Raw genomic sequence first — 25,631 nt, 5'->3', positions numbered from 1 at the left:
TTCATTACAATAACTATTATGCCTAGATATATAATTATAAAGTATAATATTTAGATCGTATCTATGTCATATTATATGTTTAATACAATGTAATATCATATGTGTATATATATATTAGTATCTATGAATACATATAATAATAATAATAATAATAATAATAATAATAATAATAATAATAATAATAATAATAATAATAATAATAATTTCTTTTTCACGTATAGGAACGTTACACGTAATCGTCAATCACACAAAATGTATAATATCGATACACATATATAAATTGTTGTACTATCCTTCATATCAGAGGGACGTCGCAGAGAGAAACTTAAATCTTTAATTTTTTTCATAAATCACATCATGTTAAATATTTACAAAAAAATTTACGAAATTTTACGAGTATCAAAGAAATGTTTGGTGGACCTTCAGCGCCGTAAATTAATATTCATATGTCACCGTCTTTTATGAACGGGTCTAGCCTGAAAAACCCAAAAAATGTGATACGGCCGATATTGGGTAAGACGGTTAACTGACGAGCACTTTATACTCTACTTCCTATTGCACTAAAAAACTCCAACGATATACGTTTTTTCTTTATCGTAAATTGTTCGTGCAGCAACGAAAAACAACCACTGCTGTCCAATTGGTATAGTTGTGTTCAATTTGTTTTCAACACATGCTTGTACATAGGATTGGGCGTAGTAAAACAAAATAATAATAATTGTACAACGTGGGTACTTTTGAAAATTTGCACAATACTACTTTTCGTTAGGAGATGTTATTTGTCTAATTTTTTTGAACTTGAGAATATTTGTCTCGTAACATTTACACTTTTTTGAGCATGTATTTGTTCAACGATAAACGTTGTATATATTCGGCCACGTCGAATCATGTTCCCTGTTTACGAAATACTGATTCCGACAAAAGCGGGCTGATTATCCTAATTACTATTAATAAACAATATATGCATATCACATTGTTCGCAGCATCTGCTTTGACGACGAATGCAAAATTTTTAATTTCTCCGTAACCTTATTTTCTGAAATACTTGCAAGTAACGTATGGCTAAGTTCTGTACGTGGTGACGTAAATGGAAAAGAAGACAAATATTAAAAAATTTGATCACTTAATAGCAAATTTAGCTGAAAAAAATTCAAAAAATTAATAATGTCATATAAGAATAAAAAATACTCCGTTATATACACATATAGAGAGCTGCGCGCTACGAGTTAGAGTATATACAACAACAACAACAACAATTATTTGGTCACGCTATAACTGTTACGTATATAACCATTAATAAATGGTAATTTTCCTAATTATCTGGTCCTCAAGTTAAATAATTGATGCGAAAATTGACAGTATTTTTTCGTCTGTTCTTCAATGTTTCAGCAAAGAAAATGTCACCCTGTTGTATTTTAAATCGAAGCCGGATACGAGTCGGCGAAATTCAAAGAGCAATCCATTCGTTCTTTCGTTCACGATATTCATGCGTAGTTAATTCAAGTTACGTAGTTCAACCATTTTCTTCGTCGCGCTCCTGTGACGAGCGTTTCGTCTATTCTTCAGCGTCGACCGAGCCTTTGAAAAGCAATTCAACATATTTGGTCACAGCAACGTTTCCTGGCAATTCGGGGCCAGCTCGGAGAGGTGAATCCTTCTTCACATAGATTCCAGTGCCCCGCCAGCGAGCTTCGCCGCGTACAAATTCAAGCCCTGAAAGAAATGATGAGAAGCTGCATAAAAGAATCCATCTCTGCTACATCGGAGATTCAATAACTAATCGGAGAAAGCGTCGAGGTTCGTTCAACGATCTTTTCACCTCCGACACTCACCCTGGCGACCGAAACTACTTTTCGGGATCCCGACTCACCTTGTAAATGAACGCGTACTGTTCCTTCGTCTGTACGGCTCCGGCCCTGTCCCTTCTGATGGTATAAACGACCCGAGGAACGTCTACGGTTCTCGTGATCTCGTACTGTCTGATACCGAGGTCGAGGGCGATCAGGGTACCGGTTCGTCCGGTACCGGGACTGCAGTGGACGACTATCGGTCCGGGTGCGCCCCTCTGCAGAGCCCTCGCCTCGAGGAGGATTGCGATGAGACCAGTCGCGTCCGATGGTACGCCGTTCGTGGGCCAGAGATACCATATGTGGGAGACCTCGCGATACGTGTTGTTCTCGAGATTCTACGACGAACGGTAAGAGGATGGCATCGGTTACTTGGCTGGTTGGATCGAGGAGGATCTTACCGAGCGAAAGCGAGTGGCGAACGCGCCGGCGAATATTTTTCAAATAATACGAGACAGGAGTCGAGGGTTAATTGTTGATTACCTTCAAGTGGAGGGTGGAGATCGCGTACTTCTCCTTTGCCTCGTGCTTCTTCAGCGTAACCTGGTAGTCGCCGTAAAGGCGATGGCAATCGGTTACTTCGGACGGCGGAATGTAATCGACGCACTTTTCAACCCCGTTCTCGACGATGTCGGTCAGCATTATTATCACTTTGCTCTGCTGCTCCCAGATCATCCTCCAGAAATCAGCTACCGTTGACTCGATCGGCGCCTGACACGCTATGTAGTATTTCGTGGCATTTTTCGGTCCCTGAAATCGACGTTACGTTGATTTTCAACCACGATTTCATGAATTATTCAAACCGACTCCGTAGCGTCTACTTTCCAAATTTTAAGTTATTCCTCAAGACGGAATTGCTTCGAAGTTATTATGTGTATAGGATTGCGGTGTTAACGAGGGGAAACGACAAACTTTACGCCGAACCGAGATTTTGTTACTCGCAATCAGTTTTCTGCGATTACTCGCAGAGAGGAATGTAATTTTCTTTCATGTGCTAATTAGCTTTGTGATTACTTGTAAAACTGATAAATTTACTCACGCGAACGTAACTGGCGTTAATATACTCCGTTAATGGTTCGTTGTTGATCTTTTGAAGTGGTACTCTGGTCTCCGGTAGAGGGACGACATTGGCGTACCTATTTTTCACCTCAGCACCGGCTGGCAATTCGTCGATCCTCGCGGACACCTGGGGAATTCCCACAAACTCCTCGTTGATGGCATTTAAGTCGTTGCAGAAGGACGATAAACCAGCAAAGTTTAACGGATGAGACGGAGTTACGCTCTGAAAATATGAGAGACAGGTGTATAATCCTTTTTGCGATTTAATAAAGCAAAAAAAACCCATTTTCATTGATTCACGTCACTTGATGCAAGTCAGTTTTAATACGACGAATCTTGGGTTCAGATCAAAAACTTTCCCCATTGATACACATTTCGTAGTTAAGGGATTCAGAAATGTTTCGCAGCAAAGTCAAACAGTCGGTTATGACGGCACAAAGAGACCTGAGGTTGCGCCGCGTACAAGATCACGCTTCAGAGCGTCGTTTGATCTTTCCACAGACAAATTTGTCATCCGAAACGACCACTTATAATTAGGTGTGCTCTCCATTTTGGATGGTGGTTCTCTAAATACTTACCGAATCTTCGAACGCAGGGTTTCCATAGCTGCGCTTTGAGTCGCGCGTACGATCTTTTCTTCTCATGCTGTTGTAAGCCGAAACACCACCGACTCGATAAGCTTCCAACGTCAGTGGTCGGCATCTTTGCACGTTATTGAATCTCGTCTGTCGTTTTCTCATTATAAACTGTAATTCGATTAAATTGATTATTGATTTTTGATACGTCACATTTAGTTAGTAGGTACACCGTATTACTCGAAAGTCGTTGCGTGCACTCGATAGTTTTTTGAAACAGTGATACCGACAACGATAGACAGGTTCCGAGTTTTTAACAAGAAAACAAAACAAAAAAATGAAAACAAATTGAGTATAACAAACTTACCAACAAGCCTGCAAGTAGAACCAAGCAAATGAGAGCTACCGAAGAGACTGCAACCACTGCTATGGCATTGTTGCTTGAATTTGGAAATTGTTGGCCGGTTTCGGGTATTAGCGTCGTAATTAGGGTGACCGTTGTTGGAATTTCTGACGTACTCGTACTTTCTGTTGAAACGATAACTTCACTGTTTGAAGCCATAGTTGTTTCTTCAATAACGGTTACGGTTACAGGTATCATCGTTGTCGTCGTCTCTTCAGGATTTTCATTTTGTGCCGTAGTTGTCTCCTCTATCCGGCCATTGAACGTGTTTGCACCGAATGTTGGAGAAATAGTTGCATCAGTGTTAGCCTTCGTTCCTGTGGTAAAACCAGTTTCAGAAACAGGCGAATTTGTGGTATTTGGAAGATCTTCAGTCGTCGTGACATCAAATTTGGTGTTGGATGTGGTTGTGTCTGGAAAGACAATGGTGGTCGACGAATTAACATTGTCTGGTTTGACAGTTTCGATCATTGTTGAGAGTGACGTTGGGTTTTCGTCAGTAGAATCATCGGTTACCACTGATTCGGTTGTTTCCTGTGATACTGTTGTTACCGAAATATTGTTAAATAAATTTGTGAACGTGCCGTTTTCTTCAGAGCTCGGAGGTTCCATTGTTTTCGAAGTCTCGTTTAGGGAATTGGTAACGGTGACACTTTCGGGGCTCACGTCGTCACTCGGAAAAGGCGTGGTGGTCTTTTCAGCATCCGTTAGACTTACGAATTTGTACTGTATCGTGGTTGTTTGATCGTCCTTAGACTCCGCGATGTCTTCGGTGCTTCCATAACTCTGCGAGATTGTCCGGGGATGAGATACGTTGGCAACGTTCTCTTCAATTGGCCTTGTTCCATTAGATTCAAACGCTGGAATCTCACTCGACGATTCTTGTACAATTTTCGCTGTCGTGAATGTGAACATTGGTAAAGAAGCGGTGATGCCATCTTTTGACTTCGATTTATCAGCATCGTTCGTTGCATTCACTGGATAGGTTTCGGTTGACGATGGAACGTCGTCGATCCGTTGGATCGGAGTTATCTTTGACTTTTCCGTTATCGTCTGGATTTCGTTGCTGGTGGAGGAGCCACTCGTCACTGTTTCTATTTTCTCGGTAAAATTTAAGACTTCGCTTCCCACGAGCTCAGAATTATTTTTTGCCGCTTCGTGATGATCGATCAATTTTTTAGTAATCGGTGTCGAAACCGTTGGGTTATTGGTACCGTTGACTTTTCCAATCACATTTTCTATGTTATTCTCTGTAACCTCGGAGAGAATTGTAGAAGGTTCTTCCGTAGTAACTGAAATATTCATATTACTCTGAGGGACATCGTTGCCAGTCTGATTACGGTGTCTGGACTGTGAGACAGTGGTTTGAGCTTCTTCTGTCACATCGGTTGCATTTTTTAACATCGTATTTTCAGTTGTCGGTGCTGACCAAGCCGTTGCTGCTGCAGAAGTACCAAGCGTTGAATTTACTCTGGGTAAAGTTCCAGATCTCTTCTCGTGAACGGGTTTAAATTTCTCAATACTATTGTCGACTAGTACCGATGGCTCCGTGACTATAATTTTATCATCCGACTTCTGTCTGTCAATCGTATTCTTGTACGCTGCTATCTCTTCCGTAGATACCTCAGTCTTGTTCGGTAAATCTGTAACGAGTTCGTAATTAATGGATGTACTTTCCGATGTCAAGTACGGGTATGGTTTTAGCTTTGTGGGTTTTTCCGTTGGAACGGACTTTTTGGGAGAGATTCTCATTATCGTATCAGACGCTGCCTGATCTGGGCGTGTATGATTGAAATTTTTTGAATTTTTTGTAGATACATCATTGTCACCTGAGATAGAAATCGTCCGGGCTTTGGGTTTCGAGCTTGAATAATTTGGCGTTGTATCGTTGATCACCGTGGCGTTATTCGGATCTTCACTGATCCTCAATACAGAAGGATAAGTAACATTCTTAAAAATCTCCACTTCATGTTTCGGTTCAGATGTCAGACCCTCTCCGTTGTCACCGTTCGGCTTTCTGGTATCATTCTCCGGAAACCTCTTGGTGCCGTACTTGAAGTCTAAACGATAGTTGACGTTCGTGTCATTCATCAAAGAATGAGTATCGTTGCCATCTGCTTCCTCGTCCTCGTCTGAATTCTCTATATCGAACTGCTCGACATGTTTGTGTAAATTATCCGGAAGTCTTAGACTGCTGGCGTTCAACAATGCCGAACTCGGTGTTGTGGCTTCAGCAAATTCGGAACTCGTGTGCTCGTCAAAGTCATCGTGTTCTTCAGCGAATTCGAATTCCCGATGAGCAGATTCTGACTGTCCTTCACCACCGCTATCCAATTCTTCCTTCGAAACTTCTACAATTACCTTATCAGTGGTGGCATTAGACTGTGCTTGCGAACTCTCAACTCTGCTGACTTCTCTCACACCCTCGACGGCCATTTTTTCATTATCGGTAATTGTCAAATTGTTTTCAAAGTCAATCGTTGCTATGGTAGGTATTGTCTCATTGTGCTGAAGTGTGGTAAAATTAGAGACCGTCTTCGCCGTTGTTGTAGCATCAACTCCATCCGCATTTTCTAACGATTCATTCCCCAAACCCCCGGCCGCTTCGGAAACATCTTCGATATTCGGTTGATTTACATCTTTTTCGAAATAATTGTCGAAATCTTCCTTCGAAAATTTGAAGTCGTCGTTGCTTTGACTGTCATAATTAATATGCGAACTCTCGGCTTCCGTCTCTTCTTCAGAGGGGGTATTTTCAGCCAGAGTATGTACAACAAGTACCAATATCAGCCCTGAAACCAGAAAGAAATTCACAAGAATCAGTTTAACCGCCATCAAAATGGTGGTTCTCAAGACTCGGACGTCACTGTAGGCGTGTGCATTTAAGGTCACCTATTGATCAGTCCAACTACGTTACTCTGCACATTAGTCAATCCACTTTAAATATAAAAACATATGTGAAATTCGACGACAAAACGTGATGTATGTAGAATAAGTGTAGGTACATGAAACTTGACTGTCAGGTCCGAGATTGATATGCAGTCTAAGCACGCCCGCGGTCATTTGAAATCCTAAGCGTAGATCACTGTAATAAGCGAACGTGTTACAATGCGCGAGGCCTGACAACAACAAGGTTCTTTTTCAACGACCGTCCCTCGTTACGAACCCATTGGAGGTTACACATCCCCAACTATTCTCATGCGTACTTCAAATCAAGTAATTAGAAGTAGCACTACTTGAGTTTGGTCCCGCTGTAAGGCATCGATATTGAGATTTGCAAACGAGGTACTTTTGCGGGGCTGAAGTGGGTTGACCTATTCTAACTCTCGACGATTTGTACAGCAGCCCAAAACTTCTATCATTCATCCCTTTTTACAATGAAATTCCCTTTACCCCAGTGATATAATTCTCGGATTACTTCTCTACCAAAGGCAGATAAATCCCCGGTAATCTTGGGCATCGAGCTGGATGGAGAAAAACTTGGTAAACCGTATGTAACATGACCTCGGGTTTCACCGTTTGACTGTCTAAAGGGTATAATTCAATTTTCAAATCACTACACATGAATGAACGGACGTCGCGGGATAAGGTTGATATTTTCGTTATTGGCCTCCGTCGAACGCCCAGCCGTCGTTATCTCAATTGCTCTAGACTGCGGCACGTTAGAGATGAGATATAGAGGTTGCTTGTTCAACTGTACTTATTTATATACATGGTATATATATATATATATATATATATATATGTATATATGTACGCGTTGGAATATCATGTGACATCTAACCAGATCTTCTCTTCGGCGACTGACCATTGTCTGAAAGGCATAACCGAGGCCATTGGTCGTCGACAATAAATAGAAACTGTTACTGCATTACAGCAGTAAACTTTATTTTTCTCAACGATTTGGCATTGTTCAACGATGCAATAGACGTTTGGCGATATTAGATAATTGATTGTCGTAAACAAAGCGATGCGCTAATAGTAGCAGTACGGATATGATATTCGGATTCCAAGCGACTCGGGCATTCAGAAGTTTCGCAGACAACTTGAACATTAGCGCTCCGCCTTTCAGAGGTTTAATGAACGTTTCATGGTGTATATTACTGGACATTGCGAGTGATAATCGTGAGTTATCGCAGGCCGTATGGCGATATTGCCGATTCTTCTTCACCGTTAATTGAATTGCCTAATCCATAATTTTACCACACGTCGATGGGCTTATACGCAAAATGCTTTTACGATTATTGCGGTAAGACGCGGATAGCTAGTGCCAATTATATCATGCCATGATGGATCTTGAAAGCTTTATCACCTCACTTCAGGCTTTTAATATCGCCGAAAGCGACGACTATCCAGATTTCACCGGCAGGACATTCTCCTAGGAATGATACTGTTAGGTCGCGTCCTGGTAGACTGCGATCCCAATGAAGCACTGCTTTGCATTTTTCTGCTGCGCAAACCTATTTCATACGTCATTGCTATGCGGGAGACTTTACGCGTCTAGTGGATATTTCGACAAAGTATCACTTCAACGAATGAATATACAATCGAATGCGGATAGAGGAGAAAACGATGTTGTAATGTCACATTATGTGAAGCGGGGAATGAACCTGATGTTAAAAACCCTTGACAACAAATGATCGAATTAATTATATGAGATAAATTTTTTCATGCTTGTGAACAGTCCGCGAGATTTGAGGATCTGGAAATATTATCGAAATGTCGTTTTATGGCTGGATTAAAAATTGTAAGAATCTGTTTTATAGTAAATAAATCGTTACTACGTTAGTTTTAGTTACAGCGTCATCTTACCTAGCCATACTCCAGACAAGGAATTTGCATTTTTGAGCGCCATCTCAGCATCCGTTGGATCTTTTCAGAGAACCTGTAACACAAGTTCAAAAGTTTCCATTTAATTACAAATCGAGTTGTAATGTTTCAGCCATTGAATATACAAATGAACTTCCTGACGAGAGTCGTTTGTACTTGTTCTTCAAAGGTTGTTCATTAAATATTAAAATTTATACACATAACTCGTGGCTCGAGCGAGATATTTATTAAGGTACAATACGACGTTGACTTTATAAATTATTCCATGGATCAGGTGGGCTTATTATTTTTCGAAAAGGAAACGAGGGTTCGGAGGAAATGATAAGGAAACAAGTTACTTATGTTTTAAATTACCACAATTTTTTCTCAATTGAACGGTGACTGGAGGAAGAAGAAATGGTATTACCGTTTATTAACATGCGAAAAAAGGTATAGAGTAGCTTCCGGGTGAATGTAATCATCACAAATCGGCTATCCTTGATTACTTATGATTAATTATATCGGAATTGTAACTTAAGACAGCTTTTTTATAGAAGAACCGACTCAAGTCAATCACTCGTTCATGATGATTAATTGTAACATAATATACGAAAAGTCTCAAATTTAAGTTAATTTGAACAGTCGCGTTCAAATTGGCTCGTGAAAATTGGTAGAGGAACAATCTGATGTACGTGTTGACGGGTTCCGGAGAAGGAGAGACGCGAAACGCGATGAAAATTCGGTAGGAGTTTTAATTGACAGTTCATAAAACTTGGGAGCTTCAGTGTCTACTTTTACTTGGCAGGTCGCGCAAAGACCCGCTTTGAAGTTGGGTCAAGCCTGCAGTAAGCTTGAAGTTTCGTGACCATATAACAGACTAAATCCGTATTATTAAAGCCTTCGTCGTCTGCATGGTCACAGCAGTAACACTAAAGGATGAGAAATAATATTGGAACTTGCAAGTTGTGTTTTTATCATAAACGAGTTGCTGGTTAGCGTCTAGTGAGAAACACTTTTTTAAGAACCCGGAGGGCTTAAAGGCCGGTGAAAACGCAGTATTGATTCACAAGTTTTTCATAAAACGCACAAGGGATATAAATTTCGAATCGAATCAATCGTGAGGTGTGTTCAGCAAGGCTTAGTACGATATGTAATAGTGCTAGTTCCTAGAGCGTATCATTGTCTTCTTTTACTTGTATTTTAATGCCGAGTCAAGCATAAATATTATTTTCTCACAATTATTAAACTCCATTCTGTCTGTAGAAAAAGCGAAGTAAATAAATCTAGTCTATAGGTACCCTTTACGTCACGTCTGAACACGCTGAGGCTTTTGTTGCACAATCGCTTTTTGTTCATTCTTATTCTATTTTTCATCAAGATATATATTATACAGCAGGTACGGCGAGGTGTCGAATATCAAGCGGAAAAAACAAAAACTGGACGTCGCTGCAAAAGCGTGTAATTGCAAAATCATGTTTAAAAATTTTATCAAGGGAAGCCGGTAGATAATTAACGGTACTAATTAATTGTGGGATGACCAAAGGGTATAAACTGCATTTTGGTTTTACCTTGCGTCAGAAAATTGCTGATAATATTAGTCCTGGTTTCGTGTGTGTATTATAAGAATAATGGAGATTCAGCAACCTCGGATAAGGTTTTTCTGATACACAACGACGATCGTTCAAAAATGCTGCAGATCGTTCGTTGATTGGTTCAATTGAAAATAAATGACTGGTTTGCGACCGACAACCGCCACATTTTTAGCGTCTGTTTGAAAGACCGATTTTTTTCATTTATCGCGTTTCGAGTAGTCCTTAATTTCCTCAAAGTACAATAAAGACCTGGGACCCATATGAGTTACGGCGGAGTCATACGAGATACTTACAATTAGAGAATACCGTAAAAGTTCTCAATTTCGCATCGCTTTGCTTCAAATTATCAACTTTCCTGAACCAACCGTAGCATCCGTCCGTTACGCCGACGATGTTTTGACAGGAGCTTGAAAAGCTGATAAAGCTGAGATAAGCATTCTTGCGTAAACATGAAGTTCATGGCAGTGATGTTTCGGCATAATTGCACGACAATAATCACCGACAACTTATGCCTTGCTAGAGAAAGAAGCGACGCGGTTATTTTCACGTTACGTCAGGGTATCAAAATTCATGTAACGTGCGTTACAATCGTGTGTATATACGATGTGTGTCACAATGAGTTGCTGACCATGCTCAGTTCCTCGGCATCGAATGTTTGGCCTATTAAACGAATACTCATATGCTAAAGCGATGGAAAGCGGGCCATCGATGCAGAGCCAACGTGGAGTGTTCGTACTTGTCGTCACACTCGCAATCGCACGCATACCATCGTACCAGTGGTTCGTTCTAATTATATACTTCCTGGTTCTAACGTGTGATCTGTCGATTAGATTTCGAACAATTAAATCGGGGCATTTGGACAGTGACATGACTTGATACTTTTGAGTAAGTGTAAAAAATTTCACGGCTGCTTACATCGAAAATTAATTTGCCCATTGAGACTGAGAAGGATCGTACCCAACATCCGTTTTTCAATCAATCAATAGTTCACTATTGGGCAGTTACCGGACGATTCGACTAGCTGGTAATTTGCCACCGTAAGATCCACTATCCGACCAAATTACAGTTGACTGGCTTGTTCTTCACGACGCGACGTTATTACTGACTGCGATATCAGTTCGCTCGATTCTCTATAGCAACGCCTCGGTGTTTTTATCTCTGGTATCATGCGGTATAATTACACCGTTACGAATCGGAATATGTAATTACGGCTTCAGACGATGGATGGAAAAAAAATCTCTGAAAAATATCTCGTTATTATCATATTTGGCCGGTAATTACAGCTAAACGTTGTATCGAATTATTCGATCCAGGCAGCGAGTTGGCATTGAGGATAACCCGTGATTGAAATTGCTTCTTAGAAATTGCTCAAGCCATACCTAAGGTAATTAGTAATTACATAGTAATAAGAAATTAGTAATTTTCACACAAACGTGAGGTGGAGAATTTACGTACGCAAAGACGGGTGTATCGGGCATGCTTCGGCGATCATTGGTCACAGTTCATTGTTTCCCGTCTTTCCAAATAAATTCTTCATAACGTTTCGCTGTTCAGTCAAACTCGAACGCTGCGCTGGTTGTAATTATTTGAAGATCAAAGTTGGACCAGAATCGCGGTGGGTACAAGATATCACGGCTTTGAACAGCCGCTCACCAGCACGCTAGCCTCAAAGGCGTAGTTATTCGGTTAGTTTATTCGACCGCGAAGCTTAGGTATCCCAGTTGTAGCAAACTGGCAACAGGATATTCCACTGTGCCAACATCGACTTGCGGTTTTATCTCAACGACCTTCTGTCTGCACGGTTATGCATGTATGCTAATTTCAGTAAAGAGTTGAGCAAGGGGTTAGTCGAGGTCTCTCGGCAAATGATCGTATCCTTACACATTCTTCTCTTATCGTTACGTATAGGACAAAACGCGAGAGGAGTTGCAACGTCTAAAAAAGACTCACGGAAACGCTGCTTTTCTATCGAATATATACGACTTGCTGCAACACTGCCCCGGACAGAGGCGTAAATTGACCATCATTCGCTGATTAGATCAAGCGTCGGAATAATTAAGTCAGTGAGTCAGTGCGTGGGTAATTTAACAACAACTTGGTGCAGACGGGCACGGGATTCTTGGGAGGCGAGAGAAGATCCAGTTCACCGTATGTATATATATATATATATATATTTACCTAAAAAATACAGCTGAACCTGGCGTTCGAGATTACGCAAATTTCATCGTAAAAGTAAACGTCATTACCGAATGAATTATTTCCCTATTGTTCTCTTATGTACGAAGTCTTTGAAGGTAAAGATATTACGTCATTCTCATTTTGTAATTCATTTTCAGTCCTGCTATTGTAACGTTGGCATATTCAAACACTCGAGGAAGGTGTAAGTGAAATCAAACTAAATAAAATACGTTCACTGAATTAGCCGGGATACTCTATTGTTTCATCGTTTACACCGTTCACTCCTCTCTCACTCTCTCGCGTTTTAATTCGATCCAACAATAATTATCATACCGATGAAATTCGGCGTCTCCGTTACACGATACCTGGACAGAGATCATAGCCACACGAAATATGGGCGATAAAGTCACGCACGAGTAATCGAAAGTAAATTTCGTTTTCCGTTTGTAATTACGCGCTACAGTTCCGAAAACTCTAGTAGAGAGTTTTGTGTTACAGCGGATGACAAAGAGTTTTATAATATTTCTCAAGCCTACCGTTACCTACCGCACCATCTACGTTTATACTGTAGACTGTTTTACGGCACGGTGAATTCGAGTACGGTTTACGTTTGACGCAAAAAAAACAGAGGGTATTTCGCAGAAGTCATGGGGAGTACGGAGGGTTGCGTACAAGTGCCACAGAGTGATGCGAAATCAGCCTGAAATTGTTAGAACTTTGGAATTGTGTGTCCAACCGTCGTGAATTAAAAGCTGGAACCCTCGTCTCGTTTAATATTTTGTTCCCTGTTGTTCTATCGATTTGAATTCGAATCTGCTGCGTAGGTATGCGGAGAATTTAAAGAAAATACATTCTCGGTGAATATAAAATATCTCTTTAAAATAAATATATTTCAGCATTGAAGAAGAAGGGTTTGAAATCTAGATAAATTTCTCTTCGCGGATGAACGAAGAAGGAAATTTTGGAGGCCAATTCAAAAAACCTAGCCTTCATTTCCGTTCGACTACCAACAAGAAAAGTAAAAGCTAGACGTTCAAGAAGAAAAAGTGACACCAAGTTTTCAGTTTCTTTTCGATTTACGGTAAGAAGATCTCTTTACCAAGCCTTTACCCTGTGAAACGATCTACTTTCACAGACTGGGTCGTAATGTCAAATTAATTGCAAAGACTGATTGTGAGAGGTGTGAAGAGATTTAAGCGGTAAACTATAAAGGTGCCGTCCGTTGATCTTCTTTACTGCTTTTATAAATAATAATGTCTGAGTGGCTGAACCCCTTGCGATACGTTCTCGCTTTTATCATTTTTATCACACCTACTGGCTGCGATGATAGGTTGCAACGTGAGAATGTATGACACAACATTACGTCGCGTGCGAACCTTTTACCGTTAGAGTATCGCAGACAACGTTCACTTTTTCCTCAAAGCTTTTGTTTACTCGTACAGCAGTTCTCAAAGTTAATTACTATCAACCTGGTTTGCATTGATGATGATTATTTTTCAATTGACTTTCTTCATGGCCTTATCAGATCCGATGCTAGGCTGATTTGATGATGTAAGATTTCTAATTACACAATCGGATTAAGTTCTTCGTTACAAGCTTACAAAATACGTCATAATTCACTCCAAAAATTTGAGACGAAAATTCGTTCATGTAATTTTCTCTTGAGAATGAGAATACCGCGGTAGTTTGTCAGGCACAGCAAAAAATTTAACTCTGATAATATCATGCACATGTAAATTTGTCAATTTCGGTAAAATAATGTGAAATAATTAGTAGCGTGAATTAACTGAGATTGCGAGAAAAAACATATTACCGAGAGATCGTTCGCGTTGTTCTTTGCAGTTCTACGTTTACTTTGGCGATATTGCGTAATGGAGATTGCAGCTTGAGATTGTGTGAGAAAAAGATTTTTATTACTTGGCAGAAGCAATTTCAGCCAGACGGTGACTACGAATTTCCGAATACCCCATTATTCGTTTATGCGTGTATTTTATTTCACCGTTGTTTAATAATAGTTGATGCTCGCGGAATTGTGACACGTGTAAAATATGTCTGTGCTGACTAGGATGTTTTTTTAAATTCAAATCGCGTGCAGGCACCTCGTTTTATTACACAATTGCTGCTTAATACGCAGCCAAATTGCAATCACAGAGTGGTTAACCTTAACGTATTTCACAAGAAAAAACTTGCTAGATTTAAACCGGTGATTAGAACGCTGGTTTCCGGTAAAAAAAAATCTCCATTCTCGTCTCGCTAACAATCATGTGAATAAAAAATGTCTCTACATTTGTGCATCAGAATACCGACTGTTCGTATAGTTTTCACAAAATAGTGAAGAACCAGGATGAAAAGAGAGACAAGAAGGAAAGAAATCAGAGGCGATCACGTCCTCGCGATTAACGTGGAGAATTTTTCTCTTCTGTTTTTTGCCGACGAATTTTTTCCTACGTTTTTGTTTTTCAACGCAGGGTGCCGCAGGGTTTTAAAGACGTTCCAAGTTAGTGGAGCATACAGCCGTATCCGGTATAAGTTCCTACGAAGGCGCAGCAACCGGCTGTACCTGCCAGGTGTTCGAGCGTCAGTTGCCACGATAACGACCGCAAACTAATTTCAGTCTTATTCACTTGCTCTGCTCACTGTGAAAACATGCGTGCAGATGGGCAGATAGCGATGCGATACACCGTTTTCGGCGAGAGCGTTACAACGTCCGAAGTGAATCATTCTGTTTGTTTTTAAACAGTCAGAGAATTATCCAGCTGAGTTTTTTCTCGCACAATTTTACCATGCAAAGATAATTGCAGCTTGGTACCGTTGAATTCGCGTTTCCTATTCCGCGCCGCGACTGAAACTGACGAGTGGATGCCACCGGTTTTTGGTAACAGGAAGGAAGAAATTAAATTCAGGTCGACAGGCATCGACGAAAATTCTGTTTTTAAAGTCCGAACTGTAATGCGATGTAATTTAGGCTGTAATTCACCGTCTGAAACGTGTTGACGGTAAAATTTCACTCCGTCTGACCGTCTAATTTTAGCACCGTATTCAATTGCGATGCAATGTTCAATCGACCGTGAACGCGCGAAGCATTCACTGACCAGTCGGACATCGTTCACCTGAACCCGAAAAACCGTAGCCCTGCGGGCTCGTATCGGGGTAACTTCAACGAACAAATCAGACTCTTCTTCTACCACGAAGAGAAACAATGGCGTGTGTAAAGTGCGCGGAATAGACCGGCACTGTAATTGCGGTGAAATATGAAATAGGTTTCTTATTCTTCGAGTGAAATTCCAGACTCGAAGTGACCACCTGGAACCGAAGGTCCGACCTCCAAAGTGTCCATTGGCTTCTCGGCATTCGTCTGAACTTGGTGAAAAGTGTTCCTACGTGTTGACGGCCTGCCATACGGAGTCAAGGATGCCACTTGCAAAACCAAAGAGACATACAAATCGTTAATCAAGTCTTTTCGCTACCTGCGACAATTCGACTTGGAACTTGAAGGGAAAAGTACTCACACACAGGACACGTGCGGCATTTGCGATTGCGCGAAAACTCGAATCGCGCGGTTGCGGCCGCATTCAGCGATCGGCCTCGCACGTTGACGGAGCCATTTTTTCCGGCGATTAATCGAGGCCTCGGTGAGCCAATGGAGATATTTTTCCGACATTATATTGCACCGAGCACGTCGCCTCTAAGCCTGCCATGAATAAAGCGTCAATCCCCATTAACCATTCACGTGTAACTGGCCTTGGCTCGCCCATGGTTGGAACGTCCATCGCGGTAAACAATTGACCACCACGTTGTTCACATTTGTTTACGACTCTACACGTACGGTGGCGATTTTACCCGCAGGTTACGTCACAGCGATTGCTGCAGAGATTCCTGTAGCGGGAATTATTTATGCCAACGTAACGAATTTTTTCCAAAGCCACATTAATTTACGCCAAGGATCGAGCTTGGACAGTACGTACGTGCAATCAACAATTACCGAGCAATCAATGCGAGCGCGCCGGATATGTAGACGTGATCGAAGAAGATATCCATGCACGTGCCAACGTTCGTTCATCGGTTGTAACCAACGTGTGAACTCTAATCATTCTAATTATTTTTGAAACTGCAGTTGCAGGGCGAGTGCAAGGATTGATGAATTCACATTCGACAAACTGAATGATTTTCAATATCCGTCGTATCCGATTCATGCGTCATGAGTGAATTGTGACAGCTTATTTTATAGCTGGTATAAGCTACTCAATAACGTGAAAATTAACGATAACGCATGAAACGAGTAGAATAACGAACGATTTTCAAAACATCAGGTTTTATCTCAGTCCGCACAACGTTATCTGCATCAAAGCTGACTACGCATGTAATAAAACGTGTCAAAATGTGCATCACAAAGAAATTTTCAAGCACGATCGAAAAGCGATTACTACAGGGATTCGGGAAAACCTCGAGAATCAACACCTCAGTCACGCGACGAGAAACAAGCGAAATTTTCACGGGAATATTGCCGTAGAATACATCAGATTGGGTATGAAAGCGCCAGGAGACAGCGGAGAAACATGCGGCAAATTGACCGGTGCAGATCGTTCCGTGTGTAACATATGTAAAGCATCACGGCATCATACCTGTACGTCTTGTTGCAAAGTCGCACTTGGAAAGTATTTTGACGACAGCAAGTTTCTCGTGTACTTTACGCTCGGTACATTCATCCCTGTTCATAACGTGCATTACGCATACTCAGCCGCATGTATCCGAATGCGTGTGTGCGTTCACACGGATATGCGTGATTCATTGCCTCGTGGGATCGGGGTACACGTAGGCTTTGAAGGTACGTTGCACATACGCGCCGAAACTTTCTCTAGTTAATGTCTGCTCTGTGTCTATTTGTCGATGTACCTGTGCATTATACCCATGCGCGATTATTCGCCATCCTAATGTTACCGCGAGTAGGCCAGGGTACGATATGTTTACTCGGCGAGAGGCCATTGAAATCTTGAAATTTGCGCGACGTTACAACCAGACCGTCGTCAACCAGGCAAATTGGGCTTTTGAAGTCGAAAAGTCAAGTAGCACGCGAGCTGGCGAAAGAGAGATCGTTGTAAGAACGAGACAAAGAGACAGGAAACGGTGCAGTGGACGAAAAACACTAATTGTAAACTGAGCTACGGCGCTGCCCTCGGGGAAAAAACCCAAACTCATGGATAATGCTAATTTCCCATAAGAAGAAAGTTAGGGGTACGAATTTACACCGTGAGGGTGTTCGCAGTTTGTCGATGGACGATGTTAGACGATGAGCAGGAGTGCTGGAATTCTATCGTTCTCTGCGCATCGACAATTATTTTTACGCTCGGTCTATATTACGCGTGACGCAAGTCCACGCGACGCGAATAATACGAAAAATTAGGCGATTCGCAAAATGATAGGATGAAAAGCTTTTGATGCAGTTCCCGGCGGATTCTACCGAGAAATTACGCCCCCACAACAACGGTAACGAAATAAATTAGAAAGGAATTTTTCGTCCAGACTATACGGTGACCTCATCTGGCACAGACCGCTAGATACAGAGAGAGAGAGAGAGAGAGAGAGAGAGCGAAATACCGTATATTTACATTGCGAGTGGTCCAGCAGACTGAGATATATCACGAGTGGCAATTTGCTTCGAGTCACGCGGAGTATCGGTCCGTGAGGTTGGTTTCAAAGTTAACGTGACGAATTTGCGGTAGGAAGAGTTAAGAAAGAAAGGTTTCATCCTGTTTTCTTTTCCTCATTCTCGTCTTTGCGCTAATCGCATCGAATTACGTCGATTGCCGTTCAAATTTCACCCCTCTTCCGATACTCCACGCGAAAATTGACCACGTAACCGATACTATTCTCGGGGCTGTCCAGTTTCTGGGCAAGAATAAAGTCGTCAGGACGACCGGCGTCCCGCAAGCAAGCGTGTATAGTAATTATGATATCTCCACCTACCGTGGAGAAGAGCTATGCAGAGGCATCCGTGCAAAGTCCAGGTAACGGTATTCTATCTCAACGTATCCGTCTCACCTGGACTTTGGAATGGGTCAGTGGCTGGTCGAGTTTCCGACTTTCATTGTTAACTGAAAACATGGTTAAATATTCTCGGTAATGTTCGGGGGTGAGAATATTTGTATTTCCCTTCTAATTACCACGCGTGCAAAAACGGTATCGAACTACAGCGAGAAGCGTTCTCCGTCCTCTCGCGAACAATGACAGTTGCAGTCCGCATGTGTACGTAACGAGCTCTCAACTCTGCAGAGACATTAGGGCAACCAAACGGTGAAAAATGGAGGTTCCGTTAACTGCTGACACAAGTGGGCTGAACCGTGAGTATTAATGGACGCTGGCCGCGATGCGTGTATAATTAACGCAACCGCATTTGTTCGGGACCATCTTAATCCGCTTTATGATGCGATCCTCTTATCTTATCGGAGGCCTCGCGAGATACACCGATAGTTGAATATCCTACCGTAGTAATTGGTCTCGCCTGCTCGAAAATATCTAGCCATGCGTAATAACTCATCGTCATTATCCCGCTGCCCGAGCTGGACAGGATGGAGATAAAGAGTCAAAAAGTTCCGATTCGAACGTCTTTCGGCTCTCAAATTTCGTTTCTATCACGATTATTGACGAGGGATAAAGAAGCCGGTCCGTATTTAGTGGTCTCATGGTCGAAACAAGTTATAACGAGTATTCATAACGTAACGAAATATGCTGCTTACCTGGAGCGATCATGTTTTTCTTGTCCGAAAAGGTTTGTGGACGTATCGCTGTTCTGCTGGTGATGGGTACACGATTCGTCTTCGGTTTTTTGTACCTCTTCGTTTCTGTTTGCGGACGCGTGCAATGAATGTCCGTTTAAACGCCGCCTCGATTTACGTATTGATGCTCGTAAGTGTGTCGGAAACTGGTTTTAAAAAATCGCACGTATCAGACGCGTCGTGGATAGGTACGTAGATACTGTATGACTCGTTAATTCAACGTTCAAACAATCACTGCCGTCTTTTTCGCTCCCAAAGCTGGCCGAATATCTTAGCCTGAAAGCAAACCAGAAAAACCTTGAATAAGTCGATTGCCCGCGATGATACGTCACTGGGTGTTCGATGGTTCGCAGAATTTTCTTTCGTATGCAAAGTTCGGTTTTTTATTTTAAACGTGCAAGCGTTGGAATCGTTATGATGATGAAATCTTTCGATTTGTAGAAAAAAAAAGAAAAACAGAAACGGCTATTCTCTTAAAACTGGGTGAGAAAGACGATTACAGCGTATTTGAATTATGATCGGCCAGGTTTTCCCCGTTTACTGATTGATTCTGAGAATTCACGAGGAAGCCGCGGCCAGTTTATTATTTATTTGAGATTGAATATTTCATGTCCTAATGCGCGGAATGAAATTTCAGATACAGTGAAACTTGGTGGAATTCCAGTATCAAAATCTTACATAGATACAGAGAGGCTCGTCCAACACGATTAATTATACGAATTTTCACGCGGAGAAGATAAAATCTTACAGTCCCTTATTTAGATTTATTCGACATTCATATGGCGTGGGAGCAAAAGATCGTGAAATAAATTCAAACTGAGATACACGTGAAATATACTTGTTCGTGGAACTTGAAACGAACGAGTCACTGACTCACCTTTAGACTTGACAATAAACACTCGTGATTTGCGCAACACTTGGCAAATGTCAGGTCAAGAGACTGGCTCTTGGGCTCTTGTTCAGTGCTGCATTGATCAATGCATAAGATTTTCAACACTCATGGCTTGATAATGATTATACGCTGCGTTGATTGAATCCTTTGTACCTTGGCGCGATTGTGAATGTCTTGTTTGATTATCAATTCATATTCTTATTTCAGTTTTTGTTCCCCTTCAAATGTTGTATACGCGTATAGGTATATTATATACAGGTACTCTGACCTCGCAGATGAATAGCGAACGTTTGAGACCGAGGCAGAGCCTTTCAGGAAAGAAATAAATTACTTGCTCATACAGCATCGGGATCGCAGAAATAAATTGACAAAGGTGAGCTGATTTTTGGTTGGAGTAATCCAATTAGTATACCGTCTGAGATGAGCAAACCCAATCCAATTGCCTCACCGAAAATCAACCAATCGAAATCTGGTTCTTCCTCACCGTATTTCGTGGAGAAAGTCGACGCGCGCTGGTAGATGCGAGTTTTTTTTAAAGCGACGAAAAGTTTGACAGAAATTTGGAATAATTATTCGTCAGTTCTTTTCCTTAATTCTCGTTGGAATAGATCCTGTGATTCGTAATTATCCCAAGTAACGTGCACACGATACATAGAAGCGTTGATTTGTATGGAGAGAGGCTAACAAAAGTCGATTCAACTTCGTCACGCCGACAGTTTGAGGCTATCGAGCGTTAAAGTACGCGGAGTAAACGGTTTGTGTAATTACGTGTTATCCTAACGCATCTTCGCTTACAATTATTAAACTCAGCATCACAAGTAGCTTCTTTCATTTCATCGCGTGTTTGTCAGTTAAACGCCGACTGACACCGACGTATCTCCGTTTGAATAAATACACTGATGCAAAAAATATTCGTCACGAAATTTCCAGCGTTCTGTATACGAGAGAGAAAGAGAAAAAGAGAAGGAAAATTTTCTTTTTCTTTATCGACCTATCGATGCCCAGCAATCAATAATCAGCCCGCAGAGTCAGAGCCTATCAAAAATCTCTGTCCGAACTCAGAGGCGGCTTGATATTTTTCGATTTCATGCAGAGAATCGAAATGTCAGCAGCAGGTAGGGATTAAATTGAATATAGCGCTGGACGGCTTCACGTGTTTATACATATACTGCACACTCCGCTATCACAATCAGTAGAACGAAACAATACATATGTACATATGTACGTATCGGTATATGGATTCGACGAAACCCTCCGCTGTGCCTGAGTTTCAATGCAATTTTCATCGAGATTTGAAAATATTCGTATAAATCTTCGTTCTCGTATGGGGAGTAAAAAGGCAGTCGGGGCCGAGGGCTGTACAAAAACGGCTGGAAAATATCACTGTTCGCAATTTGGTTGGGAATCAAATTTGCGAGATCGAATCTGTGAGTGAACATCCACGCGTGATTGTCGGGTAAATTTTGCAGCTAGGCAGATTAAAATCCGTCTTGCAGAGCTACTTTCAAATTCGGTCAAAGTTACATCAACTACGCATCGTAAGTTTGAATCCTGCAGATTCTGCCATTGGGATGAGCAGCGCAGTGGAATATTTTGCAATTTTTCAAGCTAGACAGCGTGTAGCAATTATCGTTGCTATTTCATCACTCGAATCCGCTGTCTGTGCAATTACGTGTGTAATATTGTAATTTATCTCAGCTACTGCAGCAGACAACGAGGTAAAAAAGTGAAAGAAATTATTGTGTTTGAATCTGTGGAGGAGCTGTGTGGAATTTTTTTTTTCAACGAGTATATTGATTGAAAATTAAAAGAAGTCAAAAACATACGGTCCAAATTTACGATATTGGTTTTTAACCGAGGATTTATCCTGCGAGATAAACGCGCTTTGGAGCACCGCGTGAATTCGTATCCACATCTCGCGTGAATGGACTTTTAGCCGTAGAAACTCCCGAGCGAAAGAGTGGGAAAGAAACGTTAGTTGAGGTTGGGTGCATTCCTTGCATCGCTTCGTAGTGACGGGGTCGACAGGTAGAAGGAGCGAATGAGACTGTCCCTCGGTATGACGGAATTCTCGGCGCCATTAGATCGGTGAACGTTTCGAATTAGTGGCTCAGCAGAGGACATCGAGAATTCTTTGCCACCTTGACTTTTGCTCAACGATTCAAAATTATACCAGTTTGCAAGTGCTTTTTCGGTGTACTCGATAGAAATGTGCGATCTTTGTACTGAGAGGAAAATGCCTGCCTGAGGTATGAGAACCGATCAATTCAGTCAAACTTGAACGAAAAAAGAAAAAGAAAAACAGTGGAAAACTTTGCAGAGTTTCATTGCCGGTGGAATTTTCCCTTCGGAATTTCAAGATGCGAATGAGAAAATTAAAGTACTAAATTTGTTAGGCTCGACTTTGACGACAGAGGGGGACAAGTGGAGAAATGATCGTGTCAAATTACTCCCAAGAGAAATATTTATTCACTTGGTTTCATATGGGGTTTTTCATAAGCCGTTTTGACCGTGTGAGAATAAACCAAGATTTATTGCTTTCGACTTATGTATCACATACCTATATACTAATACTACTAATAACCTGATACGACAAGAGAGGAATTTCATTAGTGCGAATTTCTAAAGATAAATAGCTATAATACCTCGATCTCGTTATCGAATCTACGCGAAACGAGAAAGGAGTTCGAGTTGCATGTTTACACGCAATCTGCCGGATCTAATTTGCCAGCCTATCCGTTTAACTGCGCTAATAAATTGCGAGAAGAAAGGCTCGTCGCTGTTCAAGAGAGAATGATCTCTCCAAGGTTCGATTTCGATCCCAATACCGCTTGGTTATAGATGTCACGAAACGCTCGCGCCTTTTCCATCAAACGGCTGCAAAGTTCTGTTATTCGGAGCTCCATTTTATCCTGGATCAACAAATTGCCGAGAATTGCCGGAGGCCGTTGGCTATGAGAAAAATGATTTTGTGTCAGAAATTGTACCCTCGTTCCATCTCTTACCATCTTAAAGCAGACAGTAGCAGTGTTACACAAGAGAAGATACAACAACGGCGATTGTTGATCTTTAACAGCCGAGAGAGTGCATCTATTTTATGCCCTAATTATTTTTCCACATTGTAGTGTAGAATGTATTACATGCGTAACGTAATTTATCATTTTATAAGTAGTATTTGTCTTTTACTCGATTTTCGAAGTGTTGAAATACGAAAAACCGAGAGACTTAACGTTTGTCGATCGTTCGAAATTCCTGTTATTCCAGTCTGTTTTAAACTAAGGTATATAGAAAATTGAAAGGAAGCAACTCTTAATGCACAAGTGAAATTGCGGTAATTCAGTAGAAATATTGATGCGATTGTTTCAATGCGATTTCGCTGCCTCGCCGCCGTCGTCGGAGGTTCGATTTTATTGGATTTGCGGCGCCTCGTTACAGCGCTTCGCAAATCGGGAATACCTGCAGGAGCTTTCGCAACAAAAAGAGCGCTTCCTGGTGCGTATATCTTTATTTAACGTCACGGCCTGACGGCGGTGTGTTTCACAGTTATGTTATGGTCCGACGGTCCAGCATAGGTTCACTACATAACTACCAACGACGCATAAATTACTCATTTCGTACTCATACTCATAATCGCACAATTCATCAAAAATTCTTCCAAATTATGGATTCTCGTAGCAAAACCCCGTAACGTTTGGAAAACGGTCGAGTTAAACGCGTGTAAAATCTAAAGGGTCACTCCAACAGGCTACGCAGACCGGACCTGGACGTCCTATAAGCGGAGAAGTCGCCTGCTCTCTCTTCCGACCAGTTGTTTACCAAGTATCGACACCTTTCTGCTTTTTCTACGTATCGTTTACCAATCCCGTGAAAAGTTGTAACAGGTAGGTACGAAGCGGAAATCGATGAATCGGGAAGCCCGATTCTGACCGTCAAGTTATACAACCGCGAGTAGATACGCCTGATCCGTTTACTTTACCGGCTCGTTCAAGTCTCCAAAGGGATAATACGTACGCTGCACCTTGCGCCGTGCAGCATGCGGTGCAGTAATACACGGACATTTGAATTCCAGTCGCATAAGCCCCGCAACGACGCGAACGCATACATAAACATGCATGCAAGCCAGACGTAGGTACATGAATACTTACTAATTCCAGTTGAATAACACCCTGGGAATATGGTTTCCTTGGTAAGTTTCGAGGGTCTTCGGGGCTTTTATTTTTTGTCAGGAAGTTCGCGAATGGATGTGAATTACGAATTTAAGGACAGACGTATCGGAAGGCTCGTGAAATGAGATTTGCAAAAAAAGTCGCTTAAAAGTAGTAATACAAAGTTGTTCACACACGCGCACGGTAATGGCTTGTCAAATACTTGAACACACACAACTACAGCGTAAAACCATAACACTCCGTATCCATAGCAACACGCGATGCACACTTTTCACCAGCGCGTTTGTACGTATTATCTACCCGTAGGTATGGGTGTGTAATCAAGAGGCATAAACACACTTGCGCACCTTACCAAACGGCGACTTTTACCTGCTTACAGGTCAGTTAACAAACAGCACGCGCCCACCGATGGCCAGCGCTACACTGCCAAGACCGGCTACGCGTTGGCTATTCTATCCTGTCGCTTTTACTAACCGCGCCTGCGCACCGCAGGTGCTCTTCTCTCCGGCGAGAATCGTCTTTGCAGGTCGGTGTCGTTACGGCCCTTCGTTCTGTTATCAGAACCGTCCAAGTATCAGAAAATGGAAAAAATTCGGTACAAGTCGCATTTTCGGAAGCCAAAGGGGCCGTTTCGCCACCATTTCCGCACACCGGTAAAGCGAATTTTCTATACCTCGGAATGGTTTTGTCCCCGCGGCTGGGGTCCGGATGGGGGTGGATATTGGATCTGAAAATTGTCGGGTGTTTCGATTAACTTTGAAAAACAAATAAACAAGCCTGACCGTAAACGGCAATTTATGACAAAGGGACGCCGGATCGAAGCCGAATCCCGGAGCTTTTCGATTTCGCACTTCGGTCATTTTATCGGAAATTGATAGTGTAAAGTCGAGGTGATTAACCGATGAATCGATTCAATTTTCCCCGGTTGACACTGCGCTCCGCAGAAGCGAGATTCATCCACGGAATCAGATCTAAGAAATTCATTCAAATACATACAATGAAGCAAGAGGCATAATATTTAAACAATCTGAACACAATAACTGACAGACTATTTGCAGAACGACAGCTGTTCTCTCTTCAATATCGTTGCGCATTCTTTAGCGAACGCGTATTCGCATCCACCTTTTTCGCCGTTACTAAGACCCACTTTATTAGGGTCGATCTTCGCGAGGCGTACGAACCATGGACTCGACGGTAAATGAGGTCGTTGAATTTTTAAAGAGCTTCAGAAGCTCCGGGCCGTTTGTTATACATATATATATATATGTATATATACGTGCAATGCACCAACCCAGGTGTTGTATCAGTCAAGCACTTCGCTTTTCCTCCACAAGCTT

The 25,631-nt window shown here is 41.7% G+C and overlaps 1 protein-coding gene across 4 annotated transcripts; it reads right to left on the bottom strand.

The window, feature by feature from the left end:
* Positions 1 to 179: 179 nt before the first annotated feature.
* On the bottom strand, positions 180 to 24,707 carry LOC107223054 (receptor-type tyrosine-protein phosphatase zeta). Of its 4 annotated transcripts, XM_046744427.1 has the most exons (10): positions 24,274 to 24,707; positions 19,198 to 19,512; positions 8,697 to 8,769; positions 5,714 to 6,676; positions 3,849 to 5,527; positions 3,485 to 3,652; positions 2,887 to 3,129; positions 2,331 to 2,597; positions 1,871 to 2,185; positions 181 to 1,713 (listed from the first exon to the last, which is right to left on the bottom strand). In XM_046744427.1, exons 3-10 carry the CDS (start codon positions 8,737 to 8,739, stop codon positions 1,660 to 1,662), a joined length of 3,732 nt encoding a protein of 1,243 aa, XP_046600383.1. In that variant the 5' UTR covers positions 8,740 to 8,769; positions 19,198 to 19,512; positions 24,274 to 24,707; the 3' UTR covers positions 181 to 1,659. The 4 variants fall into 4 exon arrangements, with proteins under 4 accessions (XP_015518112.2, XP_046600381.1, XP_046600382.1 ...); XM_015662626.2 differs by having other exon boundaries at positions 180 to 1,713; positions 3,849 to 6,676; XM_046744425.1 differs by lacking the exon at positions 19,198 to 19,512 and having other exon boundaries at positions 180 to 1,713; positions 3,849 to 6,676.
* Between the last annotated feature and the right edge of the window lie 924 nt (positions 24,708 to 25,631).

The sequence above is a fragment of the Neodiprion lecontei genome, chromosome 6 (genome assembly GCF_021901455.1).
Source record: "Neodiprion lecontei isolate iyNeoLeco1 chromosome 6, iyNeoLeco1.1, whole genome shotgun sequence".
NCBI lineage: Eukaryota > Metazoa > Arthropoda > Insecta > Hymenoptera > Diprionidae > Neodiprion > Neodiprion lecontei.
This window is presented reverse-complemented; position numbering and strand designations above follow the sequence as displayed.

Coding starts and splice junctions, on each gene's coding strand:
- LOC107223054 (XM_015662626.2), bottom strand. CDS start 8,739: ATGGCGCTCAAAAATGCAAATTCCTTGTCTGGAGTATGGCTAG. Junction 6,677..8,696: donor CTTGTCTGGAGTATGGCTAG/GTAAGATGACGC, acceptor TTCTGGTTTCAG/GGCTGATATTGGTACTTGTT. Junction 2,186..2,330: donor TCTCCACCCTCCACTTGAAG/GTAATCAACAAT, acceptor CGTTCGTCGTAG/AATCTCGAGAACAACACGTA.